Raw genomic sequence first — 24,795 nt, forward strand, 5'->3', positions numbered from 1 at the left:
TCAATTTCATCACAAGAAAAATGGTGGGTAAATTTTAGGAAATTAGTTGTATCATTGATATATTCAATGAAATCCAATGCAACCTGTTGGTCCCCTTTGAAAAGAATAAACACATCGTCGAGAAACCGAGTGTAATAACAAATCTGTTGTTTCCATTGCTCATTTCCGAATATGTGACATCTTTCCCAGTGGGCCATGACCATATTGGCCACACTGGCCCCACATGGGGAGCCCATGGCTACCCCTTGTTTCTGGACATAGAATTCCTTTTCAAAAAGGAAAAGGTTCGTAGTAAGTACAATGTCCAATAATTCCAAGGTGTTATCTATCTCAACCTTAGGCGCTTTTAATTCCATCAAAAGTAACCAGATTCTCTCTATTGCCTCACTATGGGGAATAGATGTATACAGGTCAGTTACATCAATGGTAAGGAAGTTGTAGGACTCATCATACCTGATGTTATTGATGTTTGCTAAAAAAGTCCAGGAATCTTTGCAAATGCTGGGAATAAGTTTTATATATTTACCAAGCAGGTTGTCTATGTATTTTGCACATGGATACAACTGATGATACAACTAATTTCCTAAAATTTACCCACCATTTTTCTTGTGATGAAATTGATTATTTAGACATAAAATTGACTAAAGACAGAGTACACTCTAGATTCAAATCTAAGATTTTTAGGAAAGAAACATATGTTAATTCATTCCTCCATTTTTCAAGCTCTCACCCCCACAAACAGAAAAGAGCAATTGTCAAAGGACAATTAGTGAGGGCTGTCAAAATGTGTAGTGATTTGAATGATTTTACTATTGAGTGTACACTGTTGGAAAACATGTTTATCAACAGAGGTTACCCTAGAAATTTAATTGATGAACTCATTCAGGAAGTCACATACAAGAGGAGTACTGGTTTCTTTCAACCTTTGCTTTGTTCTGAACTTTTGGATGTACAAGAAAATAACATCAACCTGAGCAGTGGTGCTAGCCCAGATAATGTTGAAAATAGTGAACTGTTTAATTTTTCATCTTCCAGTTTCATTACTACATTTAATAGTGATTCAAAATTTATCACAGGGATTATTTATAAAACTGGTACTTCATTCTTAACAACACTTTTGCAGCTGAGAGACTTGGACAAAGACCAAGAATTGTTTTTAAGAGGGGAACTAACATTAAAGAGTTGTTACAAAAGGATCCGGAACAGAATTGCTTAACAGAACCACAGGTTCCTTTCCTTGTGGGACATGTAATTGGTGCAAAACTATTCGTACAGGTAGTACATTTTGCATCAAAGGAATAAAATATGACATTAAACACAGGATTAATTGCAGGTTCCAGTGGCTTGCGGGTCCTTTGTGCCTTCCGTATTTGTGGTTTCAACAGTTTACGTCTTATTTTTGATTTAAAGTCTGTTTTATGTCTTCGGAAAGCCCTCTCAGTCCCGCTAGTCCGAACATTTTCGGTTCGGAAACTAACAGTAACAATGATATTGCGGCGTTACTGTTGACTGTGTCCCAGAGATTGGATTCTCTCAATTTGAGACTTGATGCTATCGAAAAGAAGAATTTCCAGTTAGTTCGAAGCAATGTAGATACCAACTGTAACGGGACAGTCACGGAGCGTGCAGGAAACACGGGGACGTGTTCCTTGCCAGCGGCTCAGCCTGTCCGCTCCTTTCCTATCTTCAACACACAAAAGGATGTAAGCAATACAATGCCGTCTACTTTGCCTGAGCACAACAACCAGGAAGGTACACTTATGGGCACATCATCCTTGTCCGAATGGATGAAGAATACAGGTGATTTCTTTGTTTTAAAACCGTTTGGAGATGATATGCCGGTGTCAAGTGACGGCTCTAACAATAAGTGTGTTGTAGACATTAACGATAAGCTCAAAACCTTAGACAATAAAATTCTAAAACTAAGGAAGCTGCAATTGGAGACAGCCTATTTTAAACAGTGCCTTAGTGAGAACATTGTGCCTAAGGGCTTAAGGAACAATTTTTCTCCTTCAAACTTGATTCCAGGGACTGCCTTTCTTGGTGATTTACAACTGCTTTTCCAAATGCAGGGTCCAATTAATTGAACTAATTATTAAACATTATTCTAAATATGTTGATGAATTGATGCAAGAGATAAATCTCCTTGACAGAGAAATAAAATTTGATATTAATTTCTCTAAATTCAAGTACGACTATAATCGCATATTTTCAAGCATTGACTCCCTCATGACTAAGTTAAAAAACAACAAATCTAAAAAACTGTCTCGTGATAGGGCTACTTATCAGAATGATAGAGCCTATCCTAAACTTATAGCGAGACAAGGGGAATCAAATGAGTGCACCGACAAAGAGCATGATAATGAAGGAGAAGGCGAGCAGGTGTTAGCAGGCACTGTCTGTGATAGGGTAGAAAAAGATAATGGCCCTAGGAGAAGCAATAGAAACCGAAATAAACCTGGGCAATCAGCGATGACCAATGAAGTACCTACGAATGTGACTGTGAATTCAGGCTCAAAGCAGTCACAGAGTAATTTTTTAGGGAACCGGAACAACCAACAACGGGGGGCGAAGACGAAGAACTGGAACAGATAATTGTTTGTTCAAATAATACCGAGTTCCCACAGATAATACACAACTCAAAAGGTGATTTCACCATTTATAATTTTTCAAGCTTGGAACTTGAACCAGAACTGGTAGAATTGCTAGCTCTGGGGAACACGTTTGTGCCTACTAGACATTGTGATGTTGTTAAACTGCTTATTGAATTGAAATGCTACGTACGAAAACTCAACTTGAAATTGTTATTCAATGACATGAGCAACAATGTTAATAGTGTTAACAATGTTTTAAAACTTAGCAGTGTTTTTAATCCTCCAATACATGTAGTGTTGAGAATTTTCGAAAATGCATGTGAATTGGATATCAGGAACATTGCTAGGTTGAATTCTACACGTAGCATATTTAACATCACAAAAGAACAAACACAAGCACTCAACCACTTACGTGACTCTCCGGTTAGAGTAATCAAACCGGATAAAGGGGGTGGCTTAGCCATTTTTGAGAACTCTGACTACATACAGAGAATGCTAACAGTTCTAGACTCCCCTGCTTATGAATCCGCTTCCCTTAATATTCTGAATGGAACTGTGAACAGAATTAGGGGGTATTTTAGGGATCTTTTCATTAACGGTAGGATAGACATGGATACGTATAACTACATAGATATCTCACAACCTAGGGTTCCAGTAATGTTTGGAATCCCTAAGGTTCATAAAAACCTTAGGAATCCACCATTCAGAGCCCTGGTTGATGGGAGAAGTTCTATTACTTATCCATGTGCAAAATACATAGACAACCTGCTTGGTAAATATATAAAACTTATTCCCAGCATTTGCAAAGATTCCTGGACTTTTTTAGCAAACATCAATAACATCAGGTATGATGAGTCCTACAACTTCCTTACCATTGATGTAACTGACCTGTATACATCTATTCCCCATAGTGAGGCAATAGAGAGAATCGGGTTACTTTTGATGGAATTAAAAGCGCCTAAGGTTGAGATAGATAACACCTTGGAATTATTGGACATTGTACTTACTACGAACCTTTTCCTTTTTGAAAAGGAATTCTATGTCCAGAAACAAGGGGTAGCCATGGGCTCCCCATGTGGGGCCAGTGTGGCCAATATGGTCATGGCCCACTGGGAAAGATGTCACATATTCGGAAATGAGCAATGGAAACAACAGATTTGTTATTACACTCGGTTTCTCAACGATGTGTTTATTCTTTTCAAAGGGGACCAACAGGTTGCATTGGATTTCATTGAATATATCAATGATACAACTAATTTCCTAAAATTTACCCACCATTTTTCTTGTGATGAAATTGATTATTTAGACGTAAAATTGACTAAAGACAGAGTACACTCTAGATTCAAATCTAAGATTTTTAGGAAAGAAACATATGTTAATTCATTCCTCCATTTTTCAAGCTCTCACCCCCACAAACAGAAAAGAGCAATTGTCAAAGGACAATTAGTGAGGGCTGTCAAAATGTGTAGTGATTTGAATGATTTTACTATTGAGTGTACACTGTTGGAAAACATGTTTATCAACAGAGGTTACCCTAGAAATTTAATTGATGAACTCATTCAGGAAGTCACATACAAGAGGAGTACTGGTTTCTTTCAACCTTTGCTTTGTTCTGAACTTTTGGATGTACAAGAAAATAACATCAACCTGAGCAGTGGTGCTAGCCCAGATAATGTTGAAAATAGTGAACTGTTTAATTTTTCATCTTCCAGTTTCATTACTACATTTAATAGTGATTCAAAATTTATCACAGGGATTATTTATAAAACTGGTACTTCATTCTTAACAACACTTTTGCAGCTGAGAGACTTGGACAAAGACCAAGAATTGTTTTTAAGAGGGGAACTAACATTAAAGAGTTGTTACAAAAGGATCCGGAACAGAATTCGTTTAACAGAACCACAGGTTCCTTTCCTTGTGGGACATGTAATTGGTGCAAAACTATTCGTACAGGTAGTACATTTTGCATCAAAGGAATAAAATATGACATTAAACACAGGATTAATTGCAGGTTCCAGTGGCTTGCGGGTCCTTTGTGCCTTCCGTATTTGTGGTTTCAACAGTTTACGTCTTATTTTTGATTTAATGTCTCTTTAAATGTTTTGGCGCAATTTTTAAAATTGGAGAGTAACAGTTACTATATATACACAGTGTATTCATTCACACTTTGTTCTGATGAAGACTGATTATTTCAGTTGAAAGCGCTTAACCTGTTGTCAGTGTTGTTATATGTTAGAAGTGGAATAAAATTCAACTACTCGTACGAGCAGCGTCCTTTCTATTTTCCAGTGTATCCTGTTTTGAGTTACATTGTCGTGGTATTCAGTTTGTCTAATAGTAGTACAGGATGCAGTCCTGGGGTAAATTTTCTGTTTTCCATCCATACATCCAAGTTGCACTTGGAAATGGACAGGGATGAAATTTGTTTTACGTGGATGGGGAGTCTATTCCAGATCAACTATATCCTCTGCAAGATATACCTGTAACATCAAGCTGTTCTATTGATGTTGCAGAAGACGTTTAGATCCATAGACTGAGTATTTGTGATGCCATTTGACTTCCTGATGTGTGGTAAATCCATCAGTATTGGATCAGGGGATGTCTTGTATGCCATGCACAGGTCACCTCTTAGCAGTCTGCAAGATACTGAGTATAGTGATAGGGCTTTGAGTCAGTCCATAGGTTCATTGGTTCATAGTAGGTTACTAGGCTATTGGCCCTGGGGCCTTTATAAGGCTAACCATGTTATACCCTTGTTCCCTTATTGACCAAGTTGTATGGTCTATATTTGCAGCACTAGTCTATGATCAGCACCAACTTTCCTTAGGCCCTGTATCCTTTTAGTAAGGTATCTTTGTGGATGTTCCAGTTGCATGTGACTGGACATTTACATGCCAAAAGGGGCATTATACTCAATGATTGTGAGAATTCTGGAATATTTTTTAACCTTAGATTTTTTACTGTGTTTTTAGACTTGTGTATTTAATTTCTTGATTAACAATTAACTTGTTTAATTGATGTGTGCATAAATTGATTCTTTCAGTGGCATTTCTTTTTTCTGAAGAAGTCTGAGGCTTACTTGGATGAAAATGCGTGTATTGACTATTGTTGTGGCATTAATAAATCAATCAATTTACCAGCAGCTAGTTTTGAGCCTCTCGTGTCCAGTATTTTGGATTGTTGGTTTATTCGTTCTGGACTGTGACTCTTTTTTTGCTGTTGAAAAACAATTACTAGAAAATGGAAATTAAAATATAAACCAACGGTAGATGAAGTATTGATTATTGTAGAGACGATAAAGAACTGAAGGTGGGATCTTTAGAAAAGAGAAGGAGCAAACTACATAGAAATAAATGGAATTTGTTGAAACATTACATGCAGTACAGTATTCAGGAGGAGTGCAGTTTTAGGGAAGACAGGAACTGAGCAGTATATGTAATGGACTGAATAAAAATAACTCAAAAGAAAACACACATACTGCATAAAAACAGCAACAGAAAATGCTACTAAAGTTTGTTTCCTTTTCTGTTAAAGTATGTATTCCCATGTCACTGATTAAAATGTGACAATGTAGTAAACATATTAAAAAAACAATAACAGAGATATTAGAATGTATTATAAACTTTTGAGTCAGGGAATGAGGTCCAAACATAATAGATAAGTGAAATAATATATACTTAGATCTTACATACAATAAACCAAGGGGTCAGTAAAAGGGAAAGAAGAAGAAAAAGTGGGAATGGAACAGGAAGACAGAACAAGACAATGGTGTTGGACAATAATGTAATACTTTCTACAGTAATGGTAGCACTTAAATGTAATGATGTAAAATAATGAAGCACTTGGGAATTCCTGAAGTTTAAGTAATATTACTTGCCTCAGAGCATTTATGCTTAACTTAGAAATACCTGCATAGATATATAGATGGATAGATTGATAGATACAGTATATAGATAGACAGATAGACAGCTAGATAAATAGATATGCAGTAACATACTGACTGCTCAGCTACAGACTGAACCAGGCAAGCACACTGCTGTGAGTGATACAGGCGAGGGCGTGCTAGACACAGGCAAGGTATCTCCATGGTAATTAACTGGCAGCAGCTGCCTGCACAAATATGTCAAGGCCACTATCCCCTAGGAAGCAGATTCCTGTTTTCTGGGTTGAGGGAAGAGTGATGAAGATTAGTTGCAATGTGCCCTAAAAGAAAAGGTTTGGAATATATCTTAAAGCCAGGAAGGGATAAAGGGGTGTTATTCTGTTTGCTAAAGGACAGACTTTTGGAAGTTATTGAAGCTATGAGCTTGATTTGGGACTGAAATCTTGGTAAGTAATGTACTCTGAATTACTGTGGAGTGGACTACAGGCAGACACAGTTAGGTCTGTGAAAAGACTTTGCTAGAATGCTGATTTTTATTTTCTGTTACTTCTCACATTTTGGCAAGAAACCAAATGTTTCTTTTTCTGGGCAAATGAACCTGCATAAAAGTGAAAGTTGATTGCAAACGGTGTCTTCTGATAGTGAAGCATTCTAATCTAGATAGATAGGGGAGTTTTATATACACACACACACACATATATATATATATATATATATATATATATATATATATATATATATATATAATATATGGGATACTGAATTTTGTTGGGCAACATAATTTTGGTTAACAAAATCTGGTGGACAAAGCGTATGGCAAACAGGTGTGAGAGACCGCACAATCCTCATGGTTAGGAAATATGCCCTTTTCAATACTGTACAATCTTGGAGTTAGTATATATAATTAGCAGTGGTGTGGGGGCACAGTCCCCTCACATGATGGTGTAGGGTGAACTTGTCCCATGCAATAAAACTATATATTTTTTTAGTTTTTAATTTTGCATAAGCTGAGGTTATTGCCCACTCACATATCCCAGATAGATGGGCATGGTAAATCACCGATACTTCAATCATATCTCTCAACTGTCCAGATTTTTGCAGAATGTTTAGATTTTCGCCTCATATTTTTGCTCTGTTTCTTATAAAATTTGTGTTTTTCTGGAAAAGCATTGAGGATTGAAGTCAATAAATAAGTTTTAGACTTCATACCAACCTTCCTTCGGTCCATCATATCAGCTCGCTCTCTCCCTATACAAGTCATACTGCCAACATTCAAAGTTCTGACCCTCACTATCACAGTCCTAGCCTTTACCTGCCTTTGGGCATGCCTTCACCCTCTTCTCCTCCTCATTTGGCCAAATGTAGCCCAATTTCCGCCAGCACCCTGTTGGCCAACAGTACTGGTGGCGGTCATTGTTAACACGGGCCTCGACCGATCCAGTATGTATTTCTGTACTGTTGTCTGCATGCATGATTTGGCAAAATTTTATACCGGATGCCCTTCCTGACGCAACCCTCCCCATTTATCCGGGCTTGGTACTGGCACAAAGAAATGCACTGGCTAGTGCATCCCCAGTGGCTGGGTTCATCCCCAGTGGCTGGGTTTTGCATAAGCTGAGGTTATTGCCCACTCACATATCCCAGCTAGATGGGCATGGCAAATAGGAGGATTGGTATATTGTGTGTGCAAGAGACCAGATGGAAGGGGAGCAAGGCTAGGTGTATTGGAGGTGGTTTCAAATTGTTTTATCATGGTGTGGATGGGATGAGAAATGGTGTAGGCATTATCCTGAAGGAACAGTATGGTAAGAGTGTTCTGGAGGTGAAAAGAGTGTCGGATAGAGTGATGTTTATGAAGCTGGAAATGATGGTGTAATGATGAATGTTGTTAGTGGATATGCTCCACAAGTTGGGTGTGTGATGGATGAGAAAGAAAAATTTTGGAACGAGTTGGATGAAGTGGTGATGACTGTACCCAAGGGTGAGAGACTGGTGATTGGAACAGATTTCAATGGGCATGTTGGTGAAGGGAACAGAGGGGATGAGGAATTGATGGCTAGGTATGGTGTTAAGCAAAGAAATACAGAAGGTCAGATGGTAGTGGATTTTGCAAAAAAAGATGGGCATGGCTGTGATGAATACGTATTTTAACAAGAGGGAGGAACATAGGGTAACATACAAGAGTGGAGGAAGATGCACACAGGTGGATTATATCTTATGTAGAAGGGCCAGTCTGAAGGAGATTGGAGACTGTAAAGTGGTGGCAGGGAAAAGTGTAGTTAGGCAGCATAGGATGGTGGTTTGTAGGATGACATTGGTGATCAAGAAGAGGAGGATGAGTGTGAGGACAGCACCAAGGATCAAATGGTGGAAACTGAAAAAGGGTAATTGTGAGGTGATGTTCAGGGAAGAGTTAAGACAGGTACTGGGTGGCAGTGAAGAGTTACCGAATAGCTGGGTAACTACAGCAGAGCTAGTAAGAGAGATGGCTAAAAAGGTGCTTGGTGTGACATCTGGAAAGAGGAAGGAGGACAAGGAGACCTGGTGGTGGAATGAAGAAGTACAAGAGAGTATACAGAGAAAGAGGCTGGCGAAGAAGAAGTGGGATTGTCAAAGAGATGAATAAAGCAGACAAGAGTATAAGTAGATGAAGTGCATAGCAAAGAGGGAAGTGGTGAAGGCTAAGTATAAGGTGTATGAAGAGTTGTATAAAAGGTTGGACACTAAGGAGGGAGAAAAGGACCTGTACCGATTGGCTAGACAGAGGGACCGAGCTAGTAAAGATGTGCAGCAGGTAAGGGTGATAAAGGATAATGAGGGAAACATACTCACAAGCGAGAAGGGTGTGTTGAGCAGATGGAAAGAGTACTTTGAAAGGTTGATGAATGAAGAGAATGAGAGGGAGAGAAGGTTGAATGATGTGCAGATAGTGAATCATGAAGTGCGGTGGATTAGCAAGGAGGAAGTAAGGATAGCTATGAAGAGGATGAATAACGGAAAGGCTGTTGGTCCAGATGACATACCTGTGGAAGCATGGAGGTGTTTAGGTGAAATGGCAGTGGAGTTTTTAACTAGATTGTTTAATGAAATCTTGGAAAGTGAGAGAATGCCTGAGGAATGGAGAAAAAGTGTTTTGGTGCCGATTTTTAAGAATAAGGGTGATGTGCAGAGATGTAGTAACTACAGAGGGATTAAACTGATCAGTCACAGCATGAAGTTATGGAAAAGAATAGTGGAAGCTAGGTTAAGAAGGTAGGTGATTATTAGTGATCAGCAGTATGGTTTCATGCCAGGAAAGAGCACTACAGATGCGATGTTTGCTCAGAGTGTTTATGGAGAAGTACAGAGAAGGTCATAAGGAGCTGCATTGTGTCTTTGTGGATTTAGAGAAAGCATATGATAGGGTGCCTAGAGAGGAGTTGTGGTATTGTATGAGGAAGTCGGGAGTGTCAGAGAAGTATGTAAGACTGGTACAGGATATGTATGAGGGTATGTGACAGCAGTGAGGTCTGCAGTGGGAGTGACAGATGCGTTTAAGGTGGAGGTGGGATTACATCAAGGATCAGCTCTGAGCCCTTTCTTATTTGCAATGGTGATGGACAGGTTGACAGACGAGATCAGACAGGAGCCCCCGTGGACTATGATGTTTGCAGATGACATTGTGATCTGTAGTGAGAGTAGGGAACAGGTGGAGGAGACCCTAGAGAGGTGGAGATATGCTCTAGAGAGAAGAGGAATGAAGGTCAGCAGGACTAAGACAGAATATATGTGTGTGAATGAGAGGGAGGATAGAGCAATGGTGAGGATGCAGGGAGTAGAGGTGGTGAAGGTGGATGAGTTTAAGTACTTGGGATCAACAGTTCAGAGTAATGGTGAGTGTGGAAGAGAGGTGAAGAAGAGAGTGCAGGCAGGATGGATTGGGTGGAGAAGAGTGTCAGGAGTGATTTGTGACAGACGAGTACCAGTAAGAGTGAAAGGGAAGGTCTACAAGAAGGTAGCGAGACCAGCTATGTTATATGGGTTGGAGTCAGTGGAATTGACAAAAAGGCAGGAGTCGGAGCTTGATATGGCAGAGTTGAAGATGTTAAGATTTGCACTGGGTGTGACGAGGATGGACAGGATTAGGAATAAGTATATTAGGGGGTCAGCCCAGGTTGGAAGGTTTGGAGACAAATCCAGAGAGGCAAGATTACGCTGGTTTGGACATGTGATGAGGAGGGATGCAGAGTATATTGGGAAAAAGATGCTAAGGATGAAGCTGCCACGTAACAGGAAAAGAGGGAGGCCTAAGATAATGTTTATGGATGTGGTAAGAGAGGACACGCAGGTGGTTGGTGTGGCAGAGCAAGATGCAGAGGACAGGAAGAAATGGAAACAGTTGATCTGCTGTGGCGACCCCTAACGGGAGCAGCCAAAAGAAGAAGAAGACTTCATATCCTTCAGAAATGCATTCTACCACAACGTATTGTATTCTAGCAACGTTCTAAGGCTTCAAGAGCAATAGTTAAAAAGACTGACACTATTTTGGAACTTTTCCTCCCATTATTTTTGACTGCTTAGATCCAAAGCTCTCATCCTTCCATCTCCAAAATGAGGAACACTAGCCCTCATAATGTGGAACAAATGGGCAAAATGTGGAACACGTACTAATGGCTTACTAACAACTTCAGGTAGGAAGGTCAATGGATGGTTAAAATACGCTGGTTAAAGATCTTTTAATGAATTCATATTATTTATTTCTATTTACCATGGATTTCACTTAAAAAATTCCCAACACCGAATGTGTTACAGACCCTTTCAATGTGGAACTTCGCGGAACATTAACTTTTTAAGACTCCAAATGATGTACGTTCCTCGTAACGAGGTACATTTGAGAGGCATGTTCAGATCTATTGTACTTAAGAGTTTGAGAACTACGTTCACACCATGGGGCTGGTGTGTGTGTGCACTGTCGCACACCCGCAGATCAGATAGCATCAATCAGAGCAAAATAGATTATCTGCTTGCTAGAAAACAGGATTTAGCTCCCCGGTAATTCTAGTATTCTTATTCGAATAAAGCGGGTACTGAATAAATGAATTTCTCCAATATGCAGAAGCGGGATTCAGAGATGTGTAGTTGAAAATGTAAATTTTTGCCTGCATTATTGACTCCCCTCCATCAAACGTTAGAGGTGCCAACTCCCCTTACAACATTTCCTGCAGGTAAATGAAGCTGCGAAGTACCTTCCATTCAAATCAGCGCCCTTGTGTAGCTCAGCTATGACGTAAATCCGCACGTCAGCACCTGCTGTCGGACTGCCGCTTTACACAAAAAGGTTATCCCTAAAACACCTTATAAGGAAGGAGACGTGGTTTGCCTTTGTGTGGATGACTGCACCAAAACTGCCTATGGTTTAGACGAATTATCCTTATACAAATATTAGTGCCCCAATGTTTTAACCATATCACGAATTTTTATGAAAACAAGTAAACGAAAAGGGAAGCCAAATGGATAGCTGTATAGAGGAAGTTGTAGAATGCCTCATACCGAGACACCAGGTGCAAGCCCCATCCCCCTATTGTTTCCCCTTATACCATAAAGACCACAAGTCAAGCGTTCGAAACTACGAAACAGGCTGCACTTCCTAACCCTCACCAACATCTTAAATCCACTGATTTCGTCTACAGCGGACTTTTTCTTAAATATACAGTTAGCATTAGGCCAAGATAATTAAAACAGAAAATATCTCAGCATATGGCAGGCAATGAGCAGTATACCAATTATATTGCTGGTAACTGCATTTCACGTTATAGTATAATAATCAGTGAAATATAATGAAGGGGAATTTGATTTAATTTAAATGTAATCGCTTGACTAATGCATATTGGAAAGCTGAGCAGATTTCACTGTCACGTAAAGGGACAAAAGTAAAGACGCATCCGCGAAACCTACACACAGACAGACAGATAGAGTAATACATACGGAAGCGTGTGTTCCACTTGTGATTTTATTATGATACAATGGTGCCACTGGTCATTTTGATACACAGTCACTTTGTGTACACACTACTTATATTAGCAGCGTACATGATTTATTTTATTGTATTTATCACGTTGTTGACTGAGCCACTGTGCATTGACAGCTAGGGTCCCCTTTCAGTCTCGTCACGACATTGTTACCATAAAATTAAAATTCAAAATAAATACACAGGGCAGAGTGTACAACTGATGTGTTAACACAATTCAGGCAAAAGAACAGTATTAAGCTTAATGCAATGCTACAAGAAAAAAAAAAAAACATTTGGCTGCACCGTGTAAAAACAGCTCTTTTTTTGTAAGTTCACATTAGAGAAGGGGGTGTAACTGTAGTACCCACTCCCCATTTCATGGTATAATCTGATGCCTCCTTCTTGTCTAATATACATCAGTATTACTTTCGACCGACTGTCTTATAATAAATTCTGTGAAAGATGGCATTAAGCAATTCAGTACAGTTAACGCTCACGACAAATTCCTCTAAACCATTAGCCGATATAACAAACAATCCTGGTTTCCAGAAAATGGAAAAAGACTTGCGTTAGCTGAGCACTGCACTACTGCCTCCTAGACGATGCAGTGATCACAGCATGCTGCCTGCTCATCCAGTTCCCGTTTTACAAAATCCAGATCTGTCGGGGAAGCCTATGTTGCCCTGTGTCCCTGCAGATGTGGCGAGGGCTCGTTTCGTTGTTCCCAAAGTGGGCTATTATCCTTTGGAGACGGTAGTGTGTGTATGTGTGTTGGTGGGTGTGTGTGCGCGATCTTCAAAAGGGATAGTGGAAAGTTGAAGAGGGCTTGGAAAGGTGGGAGGGAGGAGGTTGGAGTTGGGCCGCCCGTTTGCTTAGCCAACTAACAGTGAGACATTGGAGTGGCTGCAGTGCAGCGCAATAGCATTGGTGCTGGATTAGCTTTATGCTAATACAGAGGGAGACCATCTGTAGCAGACAGAAGAAAGAGCTGCAAGTGGAGGCGATCAGTCTGAGCAGAGTTGACTCCTCAACAGCCATGGCTGAAGGGGGCGAGGGCGAAGACGAGATCCAGTTCCTGCGAACTGTAAGTACCAGGGATTGAATTGCTTGCCTGCACTAAGTATATGCTGGTGCTGAAACCACAGTGCAAAATGAGGTGGTGGTGCTATCATAAACACATTTGCACGGTAACATAAAGCTGCGGCTGTATTCAAATCACCAAATGGAGTGATAATGGCTTATTCTGGAGATGCACTTCTTAGGTCGATTTTGGTATTTTGCGAATCTTCTGTGCGTCTATTCTGCATACTGATGTCTGGAGGAAGTATTGTCTCTGTCATATGAGTAATAGAACAATGAAACCCATAAAAATTCAAGGTGTGTCGCACAATTTAAGTGGCATCAGCTATAAATGTATTTGCAATACTTTTGTTACTGTATTGAAAAAAAATGGATGATACGCGATTACTATTCAAGGTTTGTCTTTTGATATAGTGGAATCTTCTATAGTGTGCGTGTAACATGTTTTTTATGTATTGTGAATGGCATACAGGAAAGATTATCTGGATTGAAACTGTATTTTGCAGTTTGTGTATTACTTCTAGAAAATAATACGCGGAGATAATGATTCCTTAACTACTTTCTTTAAAGACAGCGTGCTGAGCGAATTTAGAGTTTGAACAAGTTGTGTTCTCACATTAACTTACAAGGCTTCATCTTTTGCCCGCTGTCATAGCTGCTGTTGGATTATGTTACCAGCTCTGTAAATGGCACATAGCTGCCTGCCACTGTTCTGCTGAGCATCCTGTTTTGGAGCCATATTATTTCAAAACTATGTAAAGTGCAAACAGATGCAGTGTGTTTTACACTTCTCAACTTCTGCTTTGCTTAAAGTTGCGATTAGATTGCTCCCTTACTCCCTTTGAGTAACTTGTGAGGATTAACAACTAAGAGGTGTTACTAGGGAACCTGGATGGAAGGTGCACATTTTATCTCCTTTAGGGCTTGTTTACCTATCAACTTCTGTTCCACCAAATAGACCTTGTGTTCCACGTCTGTAGAGAAGACAGGTTCATGCCAGCGGTAGAAATATGGGTTTGATGATCAAAGCAGAAGGAAAGTCTTCACAAGTTAACTTTCTGTTGGCTAAAAACAGATATAAAGGATGCCAGTAACTTCACCAAGTATTAGGCAGAAAATCCCAGCAGAGCTTTGTTTCTATTTAGTTATTTATTTATTTAGCCTCATAAGTAAGGCAAGGATTAAAGAAGTATGAAAAACTAAACATTAAGGGTATTCATGTCAAAACAAGTTGCTACACACTCTGATAGGTCTGCAGTCCCATTTGTTTGAAAAAGTAGTGTAACAGACATGGATGTTAAATATCCCACAGCATTTGCTAGACAGAATAGAGTAACTTCTCTGCTGCTCTGGCCAAATTCCTCCATCTGTAAGGAATACCTCTCTGGATGTCTCCAGAATCATGTGAACTATATCAGTAAAAAGTAAATGAGAAAATAAAATGCATTTAGTCAGATGCATACTATAGAAATCAAAAGAACTTTCTAAATCATCAAAACATCCTAAAAAGGTAAAGAGCAAGGGAATCGGGCAACATTTTTTAAAAGTTAACAGAATAAGAAAGACTATCTGATTTGTTCTGCAGTCAGAATCTCTGAATTTAAGTCAGTAGTCTAGCATGGCCAGGGTACTGCATCTTAATTACTTAGTTATTAAATTATCTGTTTAATGAGAAGGCAAACACAAACAAATGTTGCCAGTTTGGCTTACTAGGTTAGATTTTGGAAGTTTTGTAATGTTTTGTTTGCTTGTTTTATTTTGTTATCTAGAAGAAAGGGATTTCATCTCCTTTCTTGCAGAGCACTACCTTAATTTATAAATGTCATTTATTCCAGACAATGTTATAAGAATATTTGAAATGAAATTATCTTTATTAAATGTATTACAGTTTTATTCTTTCATGTTTTCTTGTCCACTTACACATTTGCACATTTAAGTATTTTTTTCTTAAAACTGGACCTTTTCCATTGCTGGGAGGTGTTTGCCACTGCAATGGTCTCATGCACTTGAATGAGACATGCCTTCTTTTATCACCCACTGAACTCCTTGATATATCACACCACTCTTATAGCTTCATGACAAGAGAGATTCTTGAACAGTATATATCTGATTTAAATAGAGTGAATTTTTGTTTACTATACTAAAGCTGATTAAAACTGCATAGTCATTAGTTTCACAAGAAGCTTATGGGTACAAGAGTTTTAAATGTATTAAATATATTCACAATACACATTAAACAAGGCATTTTAAATAAGATGGCATTCATTGTTGGTGACAGTATGCTTCTTATGGTATCACAACAACTTATGGTGAGAATGATTACAGTTAATCACTGTAACTTTAGCTTCAAAATGAAGAAATCAGCCACCTGTCGTGGAGAGTAGATACTACTGTTATGCCCCACTGGTGGAAGCAGTGAAACTGCAAACACATACAATCACTAAAATTTCAAACTTTCCCAATGCTTTACCCAGGAAAATGCCAATAAAATTTGTTCCAGAATTTGCAAAGAACAGTCTGAAATATCTAAAAAGAAATGTCTCGCATATGGCCAAAATCCATATGTAATGTTTGTGGTTGCTGAGCACAAACCTCTGTTTAGTGATGGATAAAATGACAGTAGATGCAAAAATTCAAGCATATGCAGAGCTCTTTTAAGTTACTATACTTATTAACTCTGCAAGTTTGCTTATCGGAGTGGCCCCATTTCAGTCATTTCTTGAGATAGAAAGCACAAGGTCAGATAGAATTCATAATGAAATATCAAATTATATTTGTCCAGCAGACAACAATGTGAAAAAAATATCACTGCAGCAAATAATAGAATTCTTTTTCAGGGGAAAGCAACCTGCACTCCCTGTGTGTGTGTGTGTGTGTGTGTGTGTATGTGTGTGTGTGTGTGGGGGGGCATCCTTAATTTATGTATACCAACTTCTAGGTTTCACAACAGTGTAGAAAAGTTAATAGTCCATAATCACTGAAAGTGTCTTTCAGTAATATCTCCTTCAGAGCATTAAGAAATCCCAGTCCCTCAGAGCTACACATTCTAGAGCCCAAAACCTTGTCACCGCAATAAACAGAACATGCTGGAGGGATAGATTCCTGTCCCCGAGACTTCCCATACTCTGGAACAAACTACCTATCTATATCAAAGTTCCTCATTAGCACTCTTCAAGAAAAATCTTGATGATTGGATGGGAGATAGGAAATTCACCCCGGGATCACTTCTGTGGCTCTGCTTGACAGGGGCACAGGGAAATAAATTTCTTGGTTGGCAAAAACCAGGGTACCATTTGGCTAGGCTTATATAGGCCCTAGGGTCAATAGCCTGGTACCTACCTATGAACCTATGAACCTATGCTCTTGTCCATCAGACAAATCTCCATTGAAAACTTTTAATGTTTCCATCAGGTATAGCATTTACATGTTTACAGACTTATATGAACTTAATCTAAAAACAGTATCAAGTTTTAACTTGAGTGAGTTTCTTAATTAATTTGTTAGTAAATGATTTATATATGCTTAAAAATGAACTTTTCAATTACATTTGGATAGGTCCAAATGGTATACTTATCTGATGATACACATAACTACTGACTGTTAGAGAATAGAAAAAAATGGAGTATAATAGTAGATAAGAAGTACATTAGTTTGGGTAATGTAGTTTTTGCACAACAAAAAAACAACACTGCCATTATAATCCAGTTTGAATACTCTGTGTCTTGTTTATTTCCAGGATAGTCTTACATCTTTCTGATGTCATCTTGAATCTGTCTGCTACTTTTGAACTGACCGCTGACCCCAAATTTTACAACCCTTTTGGTGAAGAAAACTACATCATTGCAAAACAATCTTTCTTTCTTTCTTTTTTCAGAATGTGTCCATTTGTTGTTACACTACTATTTTTTCCTAAACATAATTAGTGTTATTGACCGTTTTTGTCAGGTGTTGCTTCTCACTCCTTTCATCAAAAATGGATGCGGTAAATTCCTTTTTGCTGCACTCTTGTTTGAACTCTCAAGTGATGCTTAAGCTCATTTCTCTGTCCTTGTATCAAAGTATTTGAAATGTGATCACAGCAAATCTTTACAGAGATCTAATAACTTCCCAATTTCCTTTGATATTGCTTGTTCTTGTGTACTTCCACTACAAACACACCAGTACTCCCAGCAGGAGCTGCCTTAGTGCTGTAGGCAAACTGGCTTCACAGCGCCCACTACCACATCACCTAGTGCCCACATCCTGGTCTACCTATACCAAATAAATACTGGAAAAATGCCCCTGTTAGAGCAGCACCCTAGGTGGCCACCTAATTGGCCTATGCCTAAGGCCGGCTATGACTCCCAGACCCACATGCATGCACAGACACATACAGATATTTTGTTTCTGATCTCATGCATTGAGTTCTTCTGCTCCTCTTTTACCAGTTCTCTTAGTCCATCATCTGTCCTAGGCCTTCATGAAGGACTTAGGTAATCTATACTATTTAATGATGATTCTTTTTGTGGAAAAAAAAAAACTTTTTAATTATCTTGACTGAACTTCATGCTAAAATCAAGATGTGCCATATCCAGCGCTCAAAACTAGTTCACTACTCTGGTCACCTACAAAAAGAAGTATATAAGATGTAATACTTTCACCACTCTACTGCTTGTTAAAATTTTTAAATGTTTTACTCAAGCAAAAATAAGACAAGAAAACACTGAAAAGAAAAGATTACCTTTCTTCTTGTACGTTTGAGTTAAAATGTTTTTTTATACTTACTTGACATGAGCTTTCTAATGAAATTCCATACTGCTCTGGATCCTGTGATTCACATTCAGGAAGTCTTTTCTACCAAAGGAAGTCTATAATTTTTTTCTGCTGTGAGCATCAGACTAATTGATCCGTAGTTTTGAATCTGTGTTCTGCTCTCAGTCTTACAAAGTGGTTGCAAAAACATGTTAGGATTAGGAAAGCTCTTTAACAAGTATATAAGAATATATCTGTTTAAAGACTCAGTTCTAACCTTTACAAATGGGAAGTGAGATGAATGAAGAAATTAGGTGATAGGATTTATAGAAATAAATGAATAATAGTTATGCTGTATGGATGGAAGGGATTAAGCAAGTTTTGACACAGTGAGAACAGAATATAACTTTCATGACCATTTGAACATTTTCTTATTGAAACCACACCAAAACAGATTTAGCTGAACATTGATTAACAAGATAGTTATATAATACAGAGTGATTGTTACTGATTACAAAAAATTATATACTGAAAGTTTAGCTGGATATCTCAGATTGCAGACGAGCAGATGGAGGTCAGGGTCATGAGGGTTAGGACTAAAGACTTCAGTTGGTTATCCAGATTTGTTTCAACAATAAAAGTATTTGGGGTAATCAAAATTATCAAAAAAGGAATCTTGACAAGATTGGATGAATTATCCTAATAATTTTATGGATGAATTATCCTAATAATTTTATAAAGTTTGCATAGATAGTATGGATAGAATGTAAGTTGTGATTTTAGAGTTAATTCTAAACACACACACACACATGCGCGCGCGCACACACACACACACACACACACACACACACACACACACACACACACACACACACATACACACATGCTCACACAATTAAATGAGCACTTGAGATTAGAAAAAAGGGAGAAAGTTGGACAGAATATGACTGCATGCACGGATATGGTGAGAATGGCTAATCTGAAATGCATGGCTAACCTAGTTATAAAAAAAGGAAGGAAGGAAGAACAGTAGATGTGAGAAACAGGACAATATCTAGATACCTAAGGTTTATATGAAATTCTAAGAAATGAGGGACTAGATGCTAGGAATGCAGAAACATTGCAATTTTTATATCCTGCTGCTCTTAAAATCAAACATGGTACAGTACGAAATTACAAGATACGGGTTTATTTAAATTGGAGGGAGAAGTGATGGAACACAATGTAGTATTACAGGAATGGAAATTATTATGGGAAGATCTTCAGGGCATTTAGCCATTCAGTAATGGCTGGGTATTTGATGGAGTGCACTAAAAAAGTAAGTCAAGACACTATATGGAGAAGTAAAGTGGGAGTGTAAAGGAGTTCATCAGATGACTGCAAGGAAATAATGAGTAAATCCCATGAAGGGATGAGAAGATGAAATTCAGAAATGTAAATACAGTACTTGTGAATATAGGGAATGGTTATGGAAGTGGTTGCACAGAGGTCTAATGTAGCAAAGTTTATGAAAAAGTGTTACATTTTTATTAAACATTGCAGGTGGATGGTAAATTTTTAGATGGCATAAGACAAAATGAGTATAATCACTTAATTTAAATTATTCAGAATTTACTCAGACTATAAGTGATGAAACAAGTGAGACTGTAGAAATGTGCAAACATTTTTGGGTGTTTCAGTTAAAGTCAACATTGCTGTCATTGTTTCATGATGCAATATTTACAGTTTGTGCTTTTAGTTTCCATAAGGAAGATATTCTGTGGAGGCAAGAAGCTGTATTAGAGGTAGAGGCAGAAGGTTCTACACAGAATAGTAGCTATTTGAAAGCCACCTGTTCAAAAAAGCAGATTCAAGGGTTATCCTGCCATTATAGTATATTGAAGGGTTGCACAACTACAAGAAGGGATATCTCATTTTCACCTGAAGTTACAGGAACGTGAAGTGAGAGCATGTAAGTAGCAGAGGATTAGTGGCTGCAGAAATATTTTTTTTTTAGTTTTTGCATTACTTAGTTTAGTTTGTTTGACAGTTTGATTTCACCTTTGCAGCCACTCCAATATTAAATGATTAGCAGTCTGATTTGGATCCATTTCAGAACTGTTTATATGAAACATTGGGAAAAGGTCAATAACTTAATCATACTTCTTTCTGTAAAAGGTGTGAACGATTACTTGGAGTGAGGGAAGACTGAAAGAGTCTGAAAGAAAAGGATATAGAGATGAATGGAGATTAGGAAATTAGCTGAAGGGTATGCATTTGACCATATAATTTAACAAAAATGTTCTGTTTATTCCAAAGGATAGAATCCTTGGTGTAAGAAAAAAGAGTAACTCTATTTAGGACCACAGCACAAAGCATAGGGTAGTAATCGGATTCTGGCTCCCCAGAAAAAAAATGCTTGGGATTTAGATCAGAAAAAAATGAGAACAAGTGTAAATAGACCATTTATGAGGGTCTTAGAATTTTTTTCTAGGAATGGATGGGATGCTATAATCTTTTCATAGCTAACTGGAAAAGGGACAGTTGCAAATATTTTTTCTACATCGTTTTTATCCTATAATTTCCTGTGTAATCTCCCATTCCACTGATTGCTCCTGGTAGGCAACCTCCACTCCTGGCTCTACCCACTCTGTTTGCCCTGCGGGCTCACTCCGCTCCCCCACCCTGCCCCCATTTCCCAACCGCCCCCAGTACATCTACACTTATACTCTTGTAACCACACCCACTCCCCCTTCATCCAATATTCTCTCACCATACCAACCCACTACCACCCACTTACACCCACCCCTATCTCTCTCTGGTTACCTCCCACTTATCTCTCTCTACTTACCTCACACTTTACCATACCTAACCTATTTCTCTTTTCACCTCCAGACCTTACTTATTTCTCTACATTTACTTATTATTCCTTGCATTTTACTACATTTATCTACACTTACTCATTCTCTACACTTACATATTCCTCTACATCCACTTTATCATACCTAACCTATCTCTCTCTTCAACTACATACCTAACTTAATTCTCTACATTACCTCTTACTCCATCATGCTATCAAAACATACATCCTTCTTAACTCAAATAATACTACTTCTAACCCTATCCTACATCTGTTATCTTACACAGCCCCTGCCTTTCATCATTCACCATCTTTTCATATTACAAACACATTACCCTTACAACACTCTCACACTCCCATTCACATATCCCCCAATCGATATCCTATCTACAACTACCTAGTATTTCCCTAGAAACTCATTTCTCAGTATAAGTACTTCACCCCTTCCCTTACCAAGCAAACCCTTAGATACCTAATAACAACCAACTCCAGTACTAAACAGTACAAGTACTTCTCCAGCATCTGTCAACACTTTATCATTATCCTTCTGTCTGGTGATCATTATCCTTCTGTCTGGTGATGTACACCCAAACCCTGGACCCCCCACACACTCCTCTATTTCCAAATCCATCCTATTCACCTCCCTAAATACACAAAGCATAACTAACAAAATCCTCAACCTCCATGCCTGGCTTCACCATAACATACCAGATATCCTGTCAGTTTCTGAAACTTGTTTAAAACCCCACATAAACGACTCAGAAATAGTACCACCCAACTGTTCCATTATCAGAAAAGATAGAACCTATAAAAAAGGTGAAGGAGTAGCTCTGATTGGTTCATCCTCAGTGATTGTTACCCCCTACACTAAACCTATTCCCCAATTCTCCAACGCTGAATTAATGCTGGCCTTACTTCATGTAAATAAGCACAAGCACATATGCATAGCCTCACTATACATTCCCCCAGGAGACAACATCTCAGTACTCAAACACATCCTATCTTGGCTTTCCACTAATATTAGCAATGAAACTATAATACTGGGTGACACAAACATTAACTGGTCCTCTATTCAGTCTCCCTGCACCTCCCTAAATATCAACCTTTACAATATCTCACAACTTATCAACTCTATAACCAGACCCTCTAAAGACCATTCCAGCAGTAGCATCCGTGACTGGATCTTAGTCTCACACCCTCATTATTTATCTGACTGAGGCATACTTCCTGCATCTCTCAGTGACCACCTCCCCACATTTACACGGTGCCTTACTTCCCCTCTGCAATCTTCCCACAACTATATCTCCACTCATACCTAAAACACTTCAATCTCACTATCTTTTCAAACTCTCTAAAATCAATAAATTGGAGCCCTCTAAGATCTCTACCCCTAGAAGATGCTGTCACCTACTTCAGCTCAACTTTCCTTGGCCTCTTAGACAGCCATGCCCCCTAAAATCCAAAAGAATAAAAACCAAATCAGTCCCCTGGTTAACAAAAAATACACTAGCAGCTATGCACCTTAGAGGTAAAGCCTGGCTATATCACCAGAAAAATAAGACCCCCTCCTCTCTCTCTGAGTACAAAGCACTTTTTCAATAGAGTCAAAAGGCTTGTTAGTACAGACCATAAAACTTACTTCACCTTGCTACAAAATACCCATAAAACAAATCCACAAAAATTCTGGAATAGTATCTCCACTCTCCTTAACCCTGGCAAAAAAGAAAACCCCTGTCCAGATCCTGATTCTCCAGATACAGACCTCACCATCCAATTTAACTCTTTTTTCACTGACTCAGTTTCCAAACTAACCTCCTTCTTCTCTACCAACACCACACCTACTACCTGTACATCCCCTCCCCTGGTCTCACTCTCTCCATCACTCAGTAATTCCTCTACCTCCCAACCCCCTCCTTTCTCCATAAATCCCATACCCATTTCTACCATAAAAAACTTCTCCATACTCTAAAACCATGCTCCAATGCCCCTGATAACATATCCTCACACTTTCTATCTATAGCCACTGATGCTATTGCCTTACCCATCAGTATACTAATTAACCGATCTATACAAGAAAGTCATGTACCCCAGCTATGGAAAAAGGCATTCATCATACCCCTGCATAAAGGGGGTAACAACAATAATGTTACAAACTTCCGCCCAATTGCCATCCTATCTCCCATCTCTAAACTCCTTGAAAAATGTATCGCCTACAACTCCTTTCCTACCTTACCGACAATCACTTGCTTTCTCCAACATAGCATGGATTTAGACCCAGGCACAGTACTACCACTGCCCTTCTTTCCTTCTTAGAAGTTGTTAACAAAGCCCGAGACTCTGGCTGCACAGTATCCACACTCCTACTCGATCTCTCCAAGGTGTTTGATATTATATCCCACAACCTTCTCCTAGCTAAACTCTCTAATCTAACCCTATCCCTTTCCACCATCAATTGGTTCAATAGTTACCTCTCACATAGACAGCAAGCAGTCAAATGAAAACAAAAAACACCTCCTCCTTCATTGACACCCTCACTGATGTTCCCCAGGGTTCCATACTGGGTCCCCTCCTCTTCAATATGTTTATAAATGATTTCCATCACTCAGTCCCTAATGCTAAACTTATCCAGTACGCCGACGACTCAGCTATAATATGCTCTGCCACCTCCATCCCCACACTCATAAAGTATACCCAAGAAGCTTTTTCTACCCTGATCAATGGATGTTAGACAATCACTTAGCACTCAATGTCTCGAAAACCAAATTAATGTTATTTACTCCCACAAAATCAACCAGTATCGACAGAAATTCATTCTTCATCAAAAGCCATAATAATACATCTCTTGAATTAGTATCTGAAGCAAAATTATTAGGTGTCCAAATTGATGACCAGCTTAAATTCAACTCTTACCTGCAAATAAATATAAAAAAAAAAAAACCACCAAAAACTTGGCATGCTTTACCGCCACACTCGCTACCTTACTCCTTCTAAAAAGCTCACCCTTTCCTCCACATATCTCATCCCTTCTCTTCTTTATGTGCTGCACTTCTGATAAACCTACAATCCTCTTAAGACAAGACTTTCCTCTTGCTACTACAAAATAGCAAAGTTTGCCACAAGCCAAAAATCTACTACCCATACTGCGTAACCCTTCAAAAATTAAATTGATAAGAACTGCCCAATTATCTCTCCTATATTCAACTCACTCATGCCCCCAAGCTCATTTTTAACCCCTCCCTCTTTCCCTCCTTATGCTCAACCTTTAAAGTGTACCTCCCTAACAGACTCTTAAGATCCAATAATCAAAACCTAATAGTACTGCATAAACCTACTTATTCGCCAGGCAAAAATCTCCTATCCTTCGCCCTTGCACGTCAGTGGAACTCCCTACCTCCATCCATCTGTACAACCACTAACCTCTTTTCATTTAAAAAAATCTCTCCACTCACACCTTATGTCTCAGTGGGAATGCTCCTGCTCCCACCCCTCTTAATTTCTCTCCTCCTCTCCATCTGTTTCTCCTTCAAGTTCATACATTTTTCTTTTACCAGGAATCAAGTAATGTGTAAATAATTATCCTACACCTTCTACAACACATTTATCTCAAACATTGTCTCTGTTCAATGAAATCCTCTACAAAACCAAAACTTTGATGATAATCTTTTGATGTAGTAATTTT

The 24,795-nt window shown here is 38.7% G+C and overlaps 1 protein-coding gene across 1 annotated transcript in view; it reads left to right on the forward strand.

Moving 5' to 3' along the window:
- Nucleotides 1-13,426: 13,426 nt before the first annotated feature.
- RYR3 (ryanodine receptor 3) overlaps nt 13,427-24,795 on the forward strand; it is a 3,250,282-nt gene continuing 3,238,913 nt past the window's right edge. Inside the window, exon 1 of the mRNA XM_044074157.1 lies at nt 13,427-13,550. Within this exon, the coding sequence (XP_043930092.1) occupies nt 13,503-13,550 (48 nt within the window). The 5' untranslated portion in view covers nt 13,427-13,502. The remainder of the gene's footprint in view (nt 13,551-24,795) is intronic.

The sequence above is a fragment of the Protopterus annectens genome, chromosome 6.part0 (assembly GCF_019279795.1).
Source record: "Protopterus annectens isolate FY-2018-M chromosome 6.part0, PAN1.0, whole genome shotgun sequence".
Classification (NCBI taxonomy): Eukaryota; Metazoa; Chordata; order Ceratodontiformes; family Protopteridae; genus Protopterus; species Protopterus annectens.